At 37.8% G+C, this 17,024-nt stretch overlaps 1 protein-coding gene across 1 annotated transcript in view; it reads right to left on the bottom strand.

The window, feature by feature from the left end:
* The window catches only part of WDFY4 (WDFY family member 4), a 346,483-nt gene that overhangs the window by 259,622 nt on the left and 69,837 nt on the right, over nucleotides 1-17,024 (bottom strand). Inside the window, 5 exon segments of the mRNA XM_043980868.1 lie at nucleotides 1,886-2,104; nucleotides 3,476-3,552; nucleotides 4,008-4,245; nucleotides 5,079-5,182; nucleotides 7,413-7,627. Coding sequence (XP_043836803.1) covers nucleotides 1,886-2,104; nucleotides 3,476-3,552; nucleotides 4,008-4,245; nucleotides 5,079-5,182; nucleotides 7,413-7,627 — 853 coding nt within the window.

The raw sequence follows: 17,024 nt of genomic DNA, 5'->3' as shown, positions 1-17,024 counted from the left end.
AGAAAAGAATTCAGAACTTAAATTTATTTTAAAATACTAATTATTTACATGCAATTGGGAAATATTCAACAAAAATACATTTTTTAGAAAAAGTAATTTATTGATATAATTTGCTTTTGAGTCACTCACCTATATTAGAAAACAAAATTTGAATATTCCAAGATGAAGAGAAAGTACACTGAAGGCACAAGGGACAGGGAGAACAAATAAATGGAGGCAGGAGAGTTCAGGACAGCTTCAAGATTGTGAGCTCCTTGAGAACGGGGATTCTCTTTTGACTCTTTTTGTATCCCCAGAATTTAGCACATTGTCTGGCACATAGTAGGCACTTAATATATGTTTATTGTTTGATTAAAAAAGAACATGGGTACATAATGAGGAGTAGAAAATAGGCAAGAAAGGTAGCCAGTGTTAGACCCTGAAAATGTTTAATTGTAATGCTAAAGAGGTTTTATATATGTGTATATATATATGTCTGTGTGTGTACATGTATATATTTTCCTACAGGCAGTAGGAAGTCACTGACAATTTTTAGCAGAGTAGCTATAAAACCAGATGCAAAAAAAGACTCTTCATAACAGAAATGTTGAAGAAGTCAACCTGACAAGTTTAGTTTCCTTTTCTATAAGATAGAGATAATAAAAGTACTCCCCTTATAAGATTCTTGTAAGGATGAAACGAAATGATTTAGGTAAAGTGCTATGTAAATGCTAGCTTTTGTTACCATGAGCTTGTCATTGCCTCCATGTCTTTGTTCTCCCTGTCCCTTATTCCCTCAGTGCACTTCTCTTCTTTTGAATTATTCACATGGTCCAGTTCCAAACAATGAGAATAGGAAGGTGTCAATTTTCTTTGGTTTTCCACCATGCCTGATATTCTCTCTCTCTTCTGCTCAACCTACTGAACAACCTGTCTTCGAGTCCCAAATAAAATCCCATCTTTTTCTGCAAGCCCTCCACAACCCTTCTCAATTCTAGTGCCTTCCCTCTATTAATTACTTCCTATTTATCCTGTATAAAGTTTACTTCTTATATAGTTGATTGCCTGTTGTCTTCCCCATTAGACTGTGAACTCCTTGAGGGCAGGGACTGTCTTTTGCCCTTTTTCTTTTGATATCCCCAGTACTTAGCACATAGTCAGAACTTAATTAATATTTATTCATAGGTTGATAAAATAGTTTTGGCCAGATTTCTACCTATTTGTCATATTTCTACTGTTACTCTGTACATATTCTATACTTCTGTTAGACATGTTGATAGCTATTCCTTCTCCTACCCCTCTCCCATTAAAATATGAGCTCCTTGAAGACAGAGATGGTTTTTGCTTTTTTTTTTTTTAATTTGTTTTGTATCCTCATTGCTCAGCACAGAGTCCCTGGAACATAGCAAACTCATTTCTTTAAAATTTATTTACTTGTTGGTTCGCACATTACGTATTTATTTATTCATTCATTCTTTGTTTATTTGTTTTCTTCGGGGTCATTGAGTGGTTAAATGATTGCCCAGGTCACACAGCTAGTACGAGTTCAAGTGTCTGAGGCCGAATTTGAACTCAGGTCCTCCTGAATCCAGGGCTGGTGCTTTATCCACTGCGCCACCGTTAGCTGCCCCCCACACACACACACATAGTACACTCTTATTATTTATTTATTTATTTTTTAGTGAGGCAATTGGGGTTAAGTGACTTTGCCCAGGGTCACACAGCTAGTAAGTGTTAAGTGTCTGAGGCCGGATTTGAACTCAGGTACTCCTGACTCCAGGGCCGATGCTCTATCTACTGTGCCACCTAGCTGCCCCCATAGTAAACTCTTAATGAATGTTTATACATTCACTGATTGATATTTCCCTACCATCATTTAGAAGAGAGGTACTTTAGAAAACCTCACCCAGGGGCTCAAATTCTTTTTCTTCTGTAGAAACTGTTAAAGTCAGATCCTCAGGTGAGAAACTTGCTGAGAAGCAGACAAATTGATGTTCTGTCCTGGCCATGTGGCGCACCAAGGTCAAGAAATGGATGGGATGATTATTTTGATCGGAACTGTGTTTGCTGATAAGGAACCAGGAGGAAAAAGTAAGACCATTCGGGGGAGGAAATAACCTGGGACCTGTGTTGGAAAAGAAAAATAGTTAAAAGTCATTATTTCTTTGCAAGAATATTGACCTTAATTTTAAGATGTGTTCAAAAAAGTTATTATAATATGAGGGGGCTTGGCTTCATCATCAGGAGTTTGGAATACATGAACCCAGTACCATCACCTATTTACAAAGGATAATTCTTACCCGGATGACAGGAATGGAGAAAATAGGGAGAGGGGCAGCAGCATGGGCGATTTTTGCTTGTTTTTTTTTTCCCCCCTTGGTGAGTGCTTTATCCACTGCATCACCTAGCTGCCCCCAAATAGCTCATATTCTAATTGGGGATAAATGATGCAGAAAAGAGACATGAAAAGTAGGAGATGAGAGTGGATCATTGACTTGAATAAAGAACAAAAAGATGGGAAAGGTAGGAAGGAGCCAAGTTGCAAAGAGGTCCAATGCTGAACAGAGGAGTTTGTATTTTAATCTAGAAGTAATACTGGAATTTATTGAGGGGGTGGTTGAGGAAAAGGTAGAATTTTCAGAAATCAACTTTACGAAAATTACTGTGGTAGCTGAGCGAATGGATTGGACTGGGTAGAAATTTGAAGCACTGAGATTGAGCACAAGGCTCATAATAGACACCTCAGGGTATACTCAGATGATTACAATAGGTACCTGTTTCACAAAGTTGCTAAGAAGACCAAAGGAGACATTGTATATAAAATGCTTTGAAGATATAACAAATATAAATAGATAATAGATGTAATTGTGTTGCATATATAACATATTATCTATTTATATTACGCATGTTATGTTTTATATATATTATATTTCTACATGTACTTATAGAAATAATATACATATAGTATTTGGAAACATTAAAACACCATAAATATCAGCTATTATTATTTTTTGAGGGGTAATGAGAGTTACGTGACTTGCCCAGGATCATACAGCTAGTAAGTGTCAAATATTTGAGGCAGGATTTGAACTCAGGTCCTCCTGAATCCAGGGCCAGTGCTTCATCCACTGTGCCACCTAGCTGCCCCTTTGTAATTTTTAACATGTAGAACAGCATATAGCTATGTTAGGAGATTAAGGTTAAAATATAGTTTTAATTGGGGTATTATTTACATATTTGATAGGAAAATCATATACTTTTGTCATTTTGTAAATGAGGAAACCTGGGAGTGACCTGAGAGTGAGTAACTTGTGTGATCACATAACTAGTCAGTAGCCAATTGACTTTCAGACTCTTCCAATTTTAGCTCTCTCATTTTACTGTTAGTTTTAAATATATTATCAAAGCACTGAACTGGTATTACCCATTTTATAAACTGGTATCATAAAAAATCACCTAAATTAGTATAATAGATAGTAGGCAAAAAGACACCTACCTATCCCAATGCCTCCAGAGATTGAGTGTTCTGTATTGGCACCCATGATTGTTGACAGTGTTGGAATAAATAAATAACTGGAAAAAAAAAAACAACAAACCAAAAAAAAATTCCTTAAAATCATTGCCTTTACAAGAAGCTATAAACAAGACATTCAAAAGTCCACTATGCAAGAGATGGAATTCAGCCTATCATTGAATGGAAATAACTAGACATTGAGGCCATGATTCTATTCACATTTGGGTAATTGATGGATTGCTGAAGGGAAAAATCATGATACCTGTGAAAATGCAGAGACACCTGTCACAGATGGATATATCCATATATGGATATGAATATATACATATACACACCTATATACAAATAGATAGATAGTTGAATGGAGAGATAGGGAAAGAGAGAGATGGGGGTCATAAATGATGAATGGTATGGCAGGATTAGATTAGAACAGGAAGGATGTTTGTGATGGTCATGAAAGTCATAAGGCAAATAAAGTATAATGATTCATAAAACAGGAAAAAGCAAACTTTACCCATATCCTTCCATAGACATGTCAAATTCCACAAATGATGGAACCAGTGTAGCTTTCTGTGGCTGGATGTTTCGTGGTGATGTCATAGAAATGAGACTCATGGCTGTCTGAAGAGTATTAACAGAGCTCTTGCTTAGCCATGGTGACTTGGAGGCTGGTACAGTCCTGACAGTAAGGCTGGCATCAGGGATGGCTTCAGCAGAATCATCAGTACCAGAGGATTCAGGGGCTTCTGATCCTAAGATACCAAAATGAACAATGTTTTTCCAGCTGTTGAATGTTTATTACTTCTTTTCCTGACAATCTGTCTTATGTCCCCATCTTTTACTGAAACTTCTCTCCTGAAGTGATCATCAAGGATCTATTTCTAGAGAGTTACTTTTCTCAGTTCTTTTTCCTTGAGCTATGCATTAGCATTGACATTGACCCTGTTGGTGACCAAGTCCTTGAAACTCTTTCCTATACTTCCAAGACAGAGTACCATCCTGGTTCACCTGCTGCTTCTTACCTCTCTTGCCACTCCCATGATTTCATTGATTTCCCATCTTCCCACTCCCAATTATGAATGCTACCCAAGGTTCAATCTTCATCCCTTTTTCTTGGCTCTTCAAATTCTTTCCCACACAAGAGTTAGTCATCATCATAGGTTCAACAAATACCTATATACTACTTACTACTAAATTTGTATCTCCAGTTCCATCCTTTGACCCAAATTTAGCAATCTTAAAGCTTCAATGACCATCTTGCTATCATCTCAAACTCAACATGTTCAAGTCAAACTCATCATTTTTCTCTACAAACTAATAACTTACATCTATGTCTCAATGGCACACCATTATAAATTACTTCCATTTGAAACCTCAGAACTGAATCATTTTCTTCCACTCCCCGGCATATAACAGCTAGTCAGGCTGGCCTCTTCACTCTTCCAGGAACACATCATCTCTGTATCTTAACTAAGTTATTTACCTTGCCTCGTATGATTTCCTCTTGTCTCTGTATGTACAAAGACTACTCATCTTAAAAGGTCAAGGTTAAATTGAGATTCCTCTCCAAGAAGCCTGTTCTTACCTGTATTCTTATCTAAATGATATGACTTGTCTTGAGAAAGATATGTATTGAGTGTTTTGCAGGCAGCTTCCTTAGCTGAAGGAATCCCAAGGGCAAGAAATTGCCTGAAAAAAAAAATAATAAAACAAACACCAAATAAGGTCACCCACATGGTAAAATTTGGCAAAAATCTGTTTTGGAGTTAACAAAAAATAGAAGTCAGGAGTGAATTACATCACAGAATGGCTAAGGGTCTGATGTCACTGACAGGACACTGCTGGTGTGTTCAGTGAATTTGGACCACAAGACGTGCTTCTATGGAAAAGAGAAATGAAAACAATGTAGCCCTACCTGAGTTATGCTTGATCACAAAAAGACCAGTATAGATTCTTCTTGTATAGCATGACTCATGCACAAATATGTTTAATGTTTTATATATATATCACATATATATATGTGTGTGTGTATATATATATATATATGTGTATATATATATGTGTGTGTGTGTGTGTGTGTGTGTGTATAACCTATATCAGATTACCTGCTGTTTAGGGAGGGGGGGGAGGGAGGGGAGAAAAATTTGAAATTGGAAATCTTATCTAAACAAATGTTGAAAACTAAAATTAATTAATTAATTAAAAAAGACCAGTATAATTTTTAATAACATAAGCAAAATAATTAAAGCAGTTAGTGACCTTACCTTTTGCAGAACTGTACAATCTAGCCATTCTGGTCTACTTACTGTCACAATCTCTGATCTCTATTCCTTTATCCTGCTGTTCAGTCCCCAGATAGCTCATCCATCCTCACCTCAGCCTCTTAAAATTTTTGGCTTCATTCAAGATTCAGCTCAAGTATCACCTTCTGCAGATACCTTTCCCAAATTATACCCAGCTACTAATGTCTTCCCATCTAAGGAAACTTCCATAGACTCAATTTTATATGTACGGTTTGCATGTTGGAATGTTGCTCCCTTCCATTAGAATGTAAGCTCCTTGAGGAAAGGACTCGCTTTCCCCCTTTCTTTATATTCCAATGTTATTAGCACCTTAATAATCAAGGACTTAAAAAGAAGCTTATTGATAACTAATTGCTTTTACTCCAAACTCAAATGTTCCTATATCGAAAAGGGTGATAATTAATCCTGGACATTTTAATTACAATCAATATATAATAATAATAATAATAATTGCCATACATATAGTTTCATTTATATACCATTTTACATTTTTATAGTTTTTTATACCATTTCATTTTATTCATGCACAATATGATATGAATATATGGAGAGTAGTCCATCATTCCCATTTGATAAATGGGCAGAGAGAAAATCAATTACCAAGATCATACACTTCTGGCAGAGCTGGTATTAAGGGCACTCTTTGGTTGATCCTCTTCTCCCTACTATGCCCATCACATGACTTTACTAACAAATAAAGAATATGTCCCTGCATCCTCTACCTGGAGAAATGTCCAAGAGATGGACTAACTGGTCAATCTGGATCAGGGCTAGTTCTATTCACTCTGTGCCGAGGTCAGTTACTTCTGCCATTTAAAGAAGGAACATCTAAAACTACTCGGGGAAACAAGCTAACGAATGCCAAGACTTCATTAGGACTATATGATTTTGTGATAAGGCCCTTGAGGCAGCTAGGTAGCACAGTAGATAGAGCAATAGTCCTGAAGTCAGGAAAAGCTGAGTTCAAATCCAGTCTCACACTCTTAATAGCTGTATGATCCTGTGCAAATCGCTGTGTTTGCCTCAGTTTCCTCAACTATAAAATGGGGATAATAATAGCACTTACCTCCCTCGGTTGTTTTGAGGAGAAAATTAGATATTTGTAAAGTACTTAGCACAGGGCCTGGTACATTTTTGTTGTTGTTGTTCAGTCATTTAGTTATGTTTGGAGACTTGACTATAGTAAGCACTATATAAATGCTACCTATTGTCATTATTGTTGTCATTGATAGTTTTATTATTATTATTATTATTATGGCTTAATTAATAACAAAAAGTTTCCCTCTCATCCTCAGACATTTCCTCTCTCTGGGACTCAGTTTCCTCCACTAATAACTGAAGGGATTGGGCTGGATGATCTCTAAGGTCCCTCCTACTTCTAAAATTTTATCATTTTCTCTTGCTCTTCACTGGAAGCAAAGATACCATCACATGGCGTGAGACCATGAGTCCAAACCCAAATTCACCCCCTTCTCCCTCAGCAGTGGTCTCCTTCTTAGTTGTACTGAAGCATAAATCCCAGGCTGATCACAGAACAATTTGTGCTGGCATATTTTCTCTTTGGAAATAAGAATTATTGTCGACACTCAGATTCTACTTTAAAACAGACACCATACCTTAATATGTCTGGCTCAATGGCTTGGGAAGCAAGCTTCTCAAAAATCCTAATGAGAGACAAGTGAACTGGGTCACTGCTGTCACTTAAGGCTTTATGGCAGGATGTGAGGATGGTCTTGAGCAATCCAGCCTCACACATGATTTGACGATTCTTCTCTGACTTCACCAGTGACTGTATGTGATTGGCCAAAGAGCACTGGATTTCCTTAGAAAGCTAAAAAGATGAGAAAGGGAAAAGCATGAGATATTCAAACTGGATATATTTTGGAGACATTCTAGTAAAGGAATAGGTGATATAGGATCATAGATAGAGTGCTAGAAAGACTTGGGATCAAATCTAGCCTCTGACACTCATTTACTAGCTTTGTTGTTGTTGTTGGGTAGTTTTTCATTTGTGTTCAATTCTTTGTGACCCCATTTGGGGTTTCTTGGCAAAGATCCAGAGTGGTTGCCATTTCCTTCTCCAGCTTATTTTACAGATGAGGAAAGTGAGGCAAATGGGGTTAAGTGACTTGCCTAGGGTAACACAGCCACTAAGTGTCTGAAGCCAGATTTGAATTTAGGAAGATGAGTCTTCCTAAATCCAGGCCTGGCATTCTATGTATGTACTGTGCCACTCAGCTGGCCTACTTGCTAGCTATAGTATCTTTTTTTTTTTTTTTTAGTGAGGCAATTGGGGTTAAGTGACTTGCCCAGGGTCACACAGCTAGTAAGTGTTAAGTGTCTGAGATCGGATTTGAACTCAGGTACTCCTGACTTCAGGGCCGGTGCTCTATCCACTGCGCCACCTAGCTGCCCCGCTATAGTATCTTAAATAAGTCACTTAAGGGTCTGTGCTTCAGGAAATTCCCAAGTGTTATGTAGTAATGGATGGGCTGCGATCAGCATTGGGGAAGGCAGCCCCTGGAAATGATGAAACCACAGAACTATATATAACACATTCTGGTATTTAAGCACATTCACAAATTAAACTTGAACTGATAATCAGCAGTAGAAAGGGGAGATTGATATTCTACAACATTAGCATTCCCATCAATACTTGAAGACAGAGATTATTCTCTTTGAGATTTCTCTCCTCCAGACTAAACATGGTCAGCTCTTTTAACTGATCTTCAGTAGGACATGGATTCACAGCCTTTCCCCTTCATATCTGGAAACTCTTCAGCTTGGTTATGCCTATCTTGAACCAAGATGGTTAGCTATCCATATTGTAACAAATACAGTCATGTAATAAGTATCAAACATACTGGAAGTACTTATTAAGTGTTTATTGACTGACTGATTACTAGTAAATCTAATCTATACTAAGTAATCTCTAGTGAGATCAGTGACTTAAAAGGTAGAATATGTTACAACATATAAGCCAAGAAGTAGACAAAATACCCCACATTGCTAAATATTATAGAACAGATAAAATCAATACGTGTTTTCCTTTATAACAGGGGTCCTTAATCTATTTTTTAAAGGTCATGGGCCCCTTTGGTAGTCTGGTGAAGCATAGGGACCCTTTCTCAGAATAATGTTTTTAAAGGCAAAAATAAACCAATTTTATTGCTATATAGTTATTAAAATAGTTTTTAAGAAATTGAAAATTCCTGAAATCATCCACAGACTCCTGTGGATGGTCTATGAAGCATTTGAACCCCTGTCACATGCAGTATATTCGAACCTTATACTTGAGGCATATTAACTTATATGCTGATCAAATCCCTGTCTATTTTTTTAACTGTTGTAAAATTTTATTTATTGGATCAAAGTCTTAGAGCTAGAAGAATCCCTAGAAAATCATCTATTTCAACCTTAATATTTTACAGAAAGGAAATTGAAACCCAGAGAGGTTGGCTGACTTACTTAAGACTATATCTATATCTATATATCTATATCTGTATTCATATCATTTATATCCCTATCCCTATCCCTATCTTAATCTCTATCTCTATCTCTCTCTATCTCTATCATTATGCATATCCATATTTATATCCATACCTATACTTATACCCTATGCCTATATCTACTTAAATTATACTCACACCCACACAGGGGCTTGTATATATTATATGTATAGACAAAAATTTTATTTTTATATACATACACATATATAATTTTGATAAATGGTAGCACCTACTTTGCCACTTTTAATCTTAGAACGTTGCCTTGGGTTATGAGAGACTGTGATTTGCACAGGGTAACACAATCAATATTTATCAGAGGCTAGACTTGAACTCTGGTCTTCCTGACTTGGAGGCTGCCCTTCTACCTAGCAAGTCACATTGCCTCTCAGCTTGCACCTAGAAGTTGCTGAATTTCATAGACCATTTAAATGAAATTTCTAATCATTCCTACTTGAGGAAAGACTCTCCATTTATTTCCATTTATAATAATGGAATCTCTATTTATAATAATGAGGATAGAGTTTCCATTTATAACAATAATCACAACAATAATAACAATGTCAATAAATATTTATGTCCCGATTATGTGCCAGGTAGTAACTTTTATACATTCATAGATAGATATACATATACATATGTAAACAAATGCACATACATATATGCATATATACAACTTCATTTGAACATATGTAATCAGCTTTAGGGCTCAAATGTTATCTTTTTATTATAATTTGTAAGATGTAAATGTTCAGCATGCTCACAATTAACATCTATGTCTTTTTTTGTGGGGGGCAATGGGGGTTAAGTGACTTGCCCAGGGTCACACAGCTAGTAAGTGTCAAGTGTCTGAGGCAGGATTTGAACTCAGGTCCTCCTGAATCCAGGGCTGGTGCTTTATTCACTGTGCCATCTAGCTGTCCCATCTATGTCTTTTTTAAGGAAGTCATGTGGATATGGAGAAAATAGTGCTGGGTTTGAAGAGAGGACTTGGGTTCAAATCCTGATTCAGCTTCTGTTTGGTTATGACTTCTTTAGTCAAATCACTTAATTTCTTTTGGACTCAGTTTCCTCCTCAAAAAATGAAAGAGTTGAACTAGATGCCCTACTTCTAAGGTTCCTTCCAGTCCTAATATGCTCCATTTGGGGCACCATGGCTTAAGAAAGACAATGTTCAGCTGAAAAGTATCCAAAGAGGAAATGGAAAGACCTTGAATCCATGTCATATAAGTATTCATTTAAAAACTTAGCTTGTTTAGCTTAGACAATAGAAATCTCAAGAAGAACATGATCTCTGTCTTCAAGTATTTGAAGGACTATCATGGAGAGGAGAGACTAGGCTTTTTCTGTCTGACTCCAGAGGACAGAATCTGTAGCAATTTGGTAGAGGTTCCTAACAGAAAAACTTAGGCTACACATCTGATAAAAACTTTGTAACAATAAAAACTGTCCCAAAAAATGGAATTGGGTGCCTAGAGAGATGCTCAGTTTCTCCTTGGAGGTCCTTCTCCACAAGGATAGAATCATAGATCTTTTGAAGCACTGAAGTATTTCTATTTTAAAATGTCTCAACATCCAACATGTGTGTATGTTTTATTAGAATACTGGAAGTGTCCCTGATAAGCATCTTGATGCAATGGGTATAGGGCTAACCTTGTATTCAGAAAGACCTTTCTGCACTTCCCTTTTCCACACCAGCTAGAAGGACATTTCTGTTGGTCTTCAAACAAAAACATCTATCTCCTGGCTCTTTGGCTTTGCACAGATTGTCTCCAAGCTTAGAATGTTCTCTCTCCTCACCTCCAACACCAGATGCATTCAGTTCCTTCAAAGCTCACCTCTACAAGAAGACTTTCCTGAACCATCCAGTCATGACATTTCCCTCCTCCAGTTACCTCGTATTTATTTTACATATATCTTCTATATACTTATTGTAAAGAATTAATTGTTACTTGAGGTTTTTATGACCCTATCTTTTGACTAGAATTTAAAAAACCCTGGAGCACGCACTCTCCTGGGGCTCAGGCGCTGTACCTCCGCAACAGCATGGTGCTCCACCCACTGGTTGTAGCTGTCGCCATGGCACTGACACCTCACATCATCACCACTCGCCAACACCTACATGGGCCTGACAAAATTATAATGACTGGAAGCCCAGTGAGGGCAGTCATGTGACTGTCGGTCAGGGCTGCCAGCCAATTGGCTTGGGGCTGTGTGTGGTCAGCCTGGGGTCTGCTGGGAAGGAGAAGGGAGGAGTTTAGCCATTATAGCTTGAAGCTGGAAAGCAACAGGACACAGCCGTGTGTTCTCAGCTGATTCCTGGGCAGTGGTGTTATTCAGGTTGTATCATGTCCCTTCCCCCACTTTTTTCCTTTCCCTTAATTCTACTGATCTTGCTTGTGTTTTTAAGTTCATTCTTATTAATAAACCCTGTTCTGCTTTTGAGAGAGGATGTTGGTCTCCTTCCTTGCCCCAATATTGCAGTGAGCTGCCTAGCTAACACTCCCCAATTAAAATTTGGCCCCTACATTATATAAGTACATGTTCTCTCCTTTGATAGAATGTAAGCTCTTTGAAGGCAGGGATTGTTTCATTTTTGTCTTTGTATGCCAGACACAGTATCTGGTACATAGTAGGCAGTTAAATAAAGACTCATTGACTGATTGGCCTGGCTTTAAGTCCTGTCATTAATACATACTAGTCATGGGACTATGGGCAAATTACATAACCTCTCTATGCCCTAAGCAAATCTCTGAGACTTTGAGTTACAGGTAAATTGCTCAAGGTGGTTTCCACATTGGAAGTTCCCTGTCTGGATTAATTCACATATTCACATCACATGCCCATACTGATAAAACTAAAGAGCAGATCACATAACAGGAGGAAGAAAAGGAAGGAAAGGAAGGAAAGGAAGGAAGGAAGGAAAGGAAGGAAGGAAGGAAGGAAGGAAGGAAGGAAGGAAGGAAGGAAGGAAGGAAGGAAGGAAGGAAGGAAGGAAGGAAGGAAGGAAGGAAGGAAGGAAGGAAGGAAGGAAGGAAGGAAGGAGGAGGGAGGAGAGAGAGGGAGAGAGAGAGAGAGAGAGAGAGAGAGAGAGAGAGAGAGAGAGAGAGAGAGAGAAAGAGAGAGAGAGAGAGAGAGAGAGAGAGAGAGAGAGAGAGAGAGAGAGAGAGAGAGAGAGAAAAGAAATACAAACCCTAAATGTACCCAGAGCAAATGTATACCTCAACAGGTCATTTGAATGATAGTTTAAATACGTCAAAGTAATTTCTATTTAAGAACCAAACTTCTTTAGTCCTATTAAGCCTTTATGTACAAATTTCAATCTATCTGAAAGACACTGTCTTTAGACTTAGGCTCATCCATCCTTTCTTTCAAAGTCATTATACACCATAGCCCACTTCTCTGCTCCCTCCACAGAAAATGGAAAATAACATTTTGCCTTGAAATTTCTCTTTCCCTTGACTTTCATTACTTGATTTGGTAACTACACTCTTAATTTGGCAGAAGAGTTGGGAAGACTGTCTGTGCAAAAGAAGATGCAAAAATAAAACCACAATGTATTATTAATAAGAATTAAAAAGAAATCTCAACAACTATCCAGTTTTTATTACCAGCACTTATTGTTGTTGGGGCTTTGGGGGTTTTTTATTTTGCAAATAGGACAAGAATACTTTTAATCCAAAAAAAAAAGTTTGTAAAAAAGGAGAAAAAATGCTGATACTGGCTAATTAAACTGCAAGTTTACTCCAAAATCTGCTCAATATCACCATAATGGAGAATGAGAAATTGATCGCCCTCATTATCATTGCAGTACTGTCAATACCAATATTGCCTTGTTTTGAATAAAATGTACAGTTTTCAATGGTAGTTCCAGGAAAATTGGGTTTTAGTGAAAATATAAACAATGGCAGGAAACCAGTCTGTTTTCCCCCATACAAATGGATTGATTTTTCCTAACACATATTGCTTACAATGTAAGAGGGAGGTAAGGTGGGTTCAATTAGGATTCTGTGGTAAATGTGTTGGGAGCACAAAGTTGACCAGCATATTGTATTCTCAGGGCAGAATGTCACATAGTAATTTGTACAATAGTCTTAAGTAGTTCTCAACTTTCTCCACTTAACAGTTCAGTCTTGAATTTGTTCACTGTTGGGTAGCAGATTTTAGCTCTTTATTATAGGGAACAAGCACATTTAAGGGGAAAGCACATTCCATTTGGAATTGGAGGATCTGTGTTTGAATCCCAACTCAGCAACTCAGTAGTTATGTGATCTCCCAGAAGTCACTTTACCTCATCTCCTGGCCTCAGTTTACTCATCAGTAAAATGAATAAGGTGGATTATTTGACCACTGAAGTCCTTTTTAGTTCTAAATCTATGACCATTTTTTCTCAAACTTCCTGGTCTTGTTCCCTTTCTCCCACTTTTGAAGCTAGATTACCTGAGTCTTCATGGCCCAGGTGCATGAATAAATACTTGTATAACAATTCCCTTCCTAGAGGAAGTATCTGTTAGGTCAAACCAGTCTACTTGAATATGTAAGTTACTCACACAGTCAAAATGTGATAATTAACAAAAATCTAATTAATTGACTTTTCTTTTTTGCTTCCATGCCAAGAGCACCAAAAGAAAGCTTCAGTATGTTACCTACAATTGTTTTCTTCCTCTGTGAAGGTAAGGAAGGAGAAGAGAAAAGTGAGGGAAAGAAAAAAACCAAGATAGAGAAAAACAAAAAAGAGATAAAGTGAAACAAAGATGAATTGCCTTGCCAATGAGCCATATAATAAATCATTGAGAATTGTGAAGTCTAGGTGATTGGTGGAAAAAATAGTCCATTGTAAGCCAATGGCATCTCTAGAAATCAAACAAGGCCATACCTGTCATGTTTTTTTTCTCTTTTATCCTATCTTTCCTAAGAGCTCATATATCACAGAACAAAGCATATTAGAGATGGAAGGAACCTTGGAAGGCCAAATAGCATAGCATCCTCATTGGGTTGGTAAATTTTCCCTCAATAATTTTTGGGGAAAGATCTATATATGAGGTATCAAATATAGACCTGAAATAAGACAAAATGTAGAAACTTAATAGTTTGTCAGGTGGGAGGGATCTTGAAAGCAAAGGATCAGGCTGGGTAGTTCTTTGTAAAAAGCAAATTATTTGAAAAAAATCATTCAAAATTTAAACTAAAGGAAAATCATAGTGAAGTTAAATTTGGATTTGGAAAACCAATTGTATATCTTTGGACAAAGCATAAATTTCTTTGTATCTGCTTCTATTGGATCTATTTATCTTTTATAATATTGACAGAAAAATAATGAACCCAAATCCACACAACTGTAAACAACCTAGAATTATCATAATACATGATATCATAAGGTCGTACATCTAGGCTCTAATAGGACCTTCGAGACTATAGTCGAGTACCCTCATTTTATAGATTAGGAAATGAAGGCACAAGGAGATGAAACTGACTTTTCAAGGTCACACAGTATAAGAGGCAGATTTCAAATCCTGGTTGTGACATTATAAATTCAACATCTTTTCAACTATACCACACTGACTCACACTTTCCTTTCACTAACCTATGTCCCGATATCCAAACTCATGGTACGTGGGCAATGGAAGCAAAAAATAGTTTTTTTGGAGTCTTGAAATATTTTGTAGGATCAAATGGAATACTATCACAGAATGTTCCACAATGTGTTCATCCACAGGAAGGAGTAAACAAATACATGTTTCTTCCCCAAACCAAAATGTTTACCAGATCAATCCATTAAAATGTGTGTCTGATTATTTTTTTAATTCTCTGCTGTTTAACAGTAACTATTAAAAATTTGCTAATATGAGTTATCTGATAAAGGTTCTAAAGTCAGAATTTGGAAGTCCAAAGTGTTGAACTGTTTCCTGCTCACCCTTTTTTAATACCACTTAGAGAAACTAAGAGCACTTCTGCTTTAGGGGTGGCTCTTAAGTGTTTGGATCATGCAGCACTGGACATGAGATCTATGTCAACAATGATTGCATCATCATTTAATAGTCATTTTGGTCAGGCCAGAGAGAAAGGACAGGTGGGTGTTTTGTTAATATTGATAGAACTACACTCTTATCTCAGCATACTTCTGGCTTGGTCTCTTAAGGTCATCACCCAGCAGTGAATCCGAAGGGAAATGATTGTTTCCTTAGCTGAAAACCAGGATGCATTAACTTTTATTGAGTTTCCCTAATGCTTTGGCAAAGATACATTTGCTGATTTGTCTATTTTGTTAAGTCACCAGATTTGCACAGACTATTGAATCAAAGTAAGAAGTACCTGTTTCTGAAGGGCTGCTTCTCAGAGAAATGGGGGTCAATGGGATTTCAGATGTCCAAGCAATTGACTCCTTTTACTCCTATTCCCTTTCATATGTGTACTTGAGATAGTCTATCCTGCATTAGACCTATTTGCTTGTATGTTATTTGCCCTATTAGACCAATAACCCTATGATAGTAGGGGATGGTATGGTCTTATTTATCTTTTATCTTCATTAGTGCCTAACACAATGCCTTACATGTATTAATTACTCGTTGAATGTCTGCTGAAAATTCCCCTTCCCTCCCCTTCCCTTCCCTCCCCTTCCCTTCCCTTCCCTTCCCTCCCCTTCCCTTCCCTTCCCTTCCCTCCCCTTCCCTTCCCTTCCCTTCCCTTCCCTTCCCTTCCCTTCCCTTCCCTTCCCTTCCCTTCCCTTCCCTTCCCTTCCCTTCCCTTCCCTTCCCTTCCCTTCCCTTCCCTTCCCTTCCCTTCCCTTCCCTTCCCTTCCCTTCCCTTCCCTTCCCTTCCCTTCCCTTCCCTTCCCTTCCCTTCCCTTCCCTTCCCTTCCCTTCCCTTCCCTTCCCTTCCCTTCCCTTCCCTTCCCTTCCCTTCCCTTCCCTTCCCTTCCCTTCCCTTCCCTTCCCTTCCCTTCCCTTCCCTTCCCTTCCCTTCCCTTCCCTTCCCTTCCCTTCCCTTCCCTTCCCTTCCCTTCCCTTCCCTTCCCTTCCCTTCCCTTCCCTTCCCTTTTTCTTCCTTTTCCTTCCCTTTTCTTTCTTTATTGGAGAAAATAAATATATTTGTATTCAGGCTTTTGAAGTAGCCAGTAATGAGGGAAGAGATATGAGAGACAGGAGATGCCCATTAGCACACTGCTGTAAAGGAAGAATGGGGTAGGGGTGGAAGTATAATCAAGGGCCAAGGGTGTGGAGAAGAATCAACTTCACTGAAAGGGATATTTCCTCTGTGACCAAAGAAAAGTAAAAAATGAAGGTGGTGATGATTCTCTCAGCATTCAATTCATCAAGCACGTATTAAATGTCTACTCTGTGAAAGCCCCAGTGCTAGATGCTGGAGTTACAAAGACAACAATGAAACCCTACCTTCCCTCAAGGAGTTTACATTCTATTGAGGGCTAGTAAGGAGGGACAGATAAATAGAAACTATCACATGCACAAATTAAGTAAATACTATATATATATATATATATATATATATATATATATATATAAAGTAAGTGGCATCATGATGGAGTAGACAGATAGTTGGTCTCAAAGCCAAAAACACCTGGATTCAAGTCCTGCCACTTACACTTAGTAGTTATGTGACCCTTCGCAAGACACTTAACCTCTCTGTGCTTCAATTTCCTGATATGTAAAATGAGGGTTTGGGGGGCAGCTAGATGGCGAAGTGGATAGAGCACCGGCCCTGGAG

Source organism: Dromiciops gliroides, chromosome 2, assembly GCF_019393635.1.
Source record: "Dromiciops gliroides isolate mDroGli1 chromosome 2, mDroGli1.pri, whole genome shotgun sequence".
Lineage (NCBI taxonomy): Eukaryota > Metazoa > Chordata > Mammalia > Microbiotheria > Microbiotheriidae > Dromiciops > Dromiciops gliroides.
The sequence above is the reverse complement of the archived record's forward strand: the minus strand, read 5'-3'. Positions and strand labels throughout refer to the sequence as shown.